A 1,371-nucleotide genomic window follows, 5' to 3' on the forward strand; every position below is an offset into this window, starting at 1 on the left:
GCTGGTCTTGTTCTTGTTATCGTGTTTCAGTCTACCAAGTACTAAGATTATATTTGTACAACACTGGGCTAGGATTCACAGGAGGGGGTTAGATGAGATTTTAAAATAACGTTTTAAAGTGGCAGATACTGATTGTATGAATGGTAAAATGGAAAATTATATGGTATGTTAAGTTTGGGAGTGTGACAAAAGGGGAAGGAGAAGATGGGAGGGGAAAGGAACAAAGAGAAAAGGAGAGGAGAGGAGAAGAGAATGTATAGAAAAAGAGAAGCAGAATGGAAGGACAAAGGGAGAAGAGTAAGAGAATTTTTCCCTACTACACTCCCACTGGTAAGCCATTGTCTTTAGGAGTTCTGTGGAAATAATTTCTTGAGGAAAGCTTTCTTCATACTTATTTTCAGCTCCTTGTTCCTGAGACTGAAGATGATGGGACTAAGGAAGGGGGTGAGGACTGTGTAGGTGATGCCCATCAGAGTATCTCCTTCCAGAGACTTGGGGCCCTTAGGCTTGAGGTAAATGACAGAGGCAAAGCCATAATGTACAACCACCACTGTGAGGTGGGATGCACATGTGGAGAAAGCCTTGTGCCGACCCTCAGCTGATGGTATCTTCAAGATGGTAACTACAATGAAGGTATATGAGAGGAGGATGAGGAGAAAGCAGCCCAGGAGGGCTGTGATGCACACTATTCCTACACCCTTTGCCACCTCCAATACATTCTCTCCACATGCCAACTTCAATAGAGGTGGAACATGGCAGAAGAAATGGTGGATCTCATTGGGTCCACAGAAGGTGAGGTTGAAAATGGCTGTTGTCACCACTGTCCCCATGAATGATCCACCAACCCAGGACCAGGCTACCAGGCAGGCACAGCCACGGGGGCTCATGAGCACATTGTATCGCAGTGGGTGACAGATGGCCACGTAGCGGTCATAGCCCATGACGGTGAGTAGAAAGGAATGGGTGAAGCCAAATGTGAAGGAGAAGAACATCTGGCTGGCACAGGCCAGAAAGGCGATGGAGTGAAGTGTGGAGAGCAGGTCAGCCAACATACGTGGGATGATGGCAAAGGTGTAGAAAATCTCAGAGATGGAGAGGGCACACAGGAAGAGGTACATGGGTGTGTGGAGACTGTGTTCACTCCAGATGGTGGTCATGATGAGCAGGTTGCCTAGCAGTGTGAAGAGGTACATGAGCAGGAACAGCAGGAAGAACATCAGCTGAAGATGAGGGAAGGTAGAGAAGCCAATGAGGATGAACTCTGACACAAAGGTGTAATTTAGCCCCAACATGACAGCCATATCTGAAAGGGATGAAGGAATATCACTAATTAGGATCACGGTATGCAAGTGTGTGTGTGTGTGTGTGTGT

The 1,371-nt window shown here is 46.8% G+C and overlaps 1 protein-coding gene across 1 annotated transcript; it reads right to left on the minus strand.

The window, feature by feature from the left end:
* Positions 1 to 216: 216 nt before the first annotated feature.
* On the minus strand, positions 217 to 1,301 carry LOC110312373 (olfactory receptor 10H5-like). The gene has a single exon (XM_021185921.1). It carries the CDS (start codon positions 1,299 to 1,301, stop codon positions 345 to 347), a length of 957 nt encoding a protein of 318 aa, XP_021041580.1. The 3' UTR covers positions 217 to 344.
* Between the last annotated feature and the right edge of the window lie 70 nt (positions 1,302 to 1,371).

Source organism: Mus caroli, chromosome 17, assembly GCF_900094665.2.
Source record: "Mus caroli chromosome 17, CAROLI_EIJ_v1.1, whole genome shotgun sequence".
NCBI lineage: Eukaryota > Metazoa > Chordata > Mammalia > Rodentia > Muridae > Mus > Mus caroli.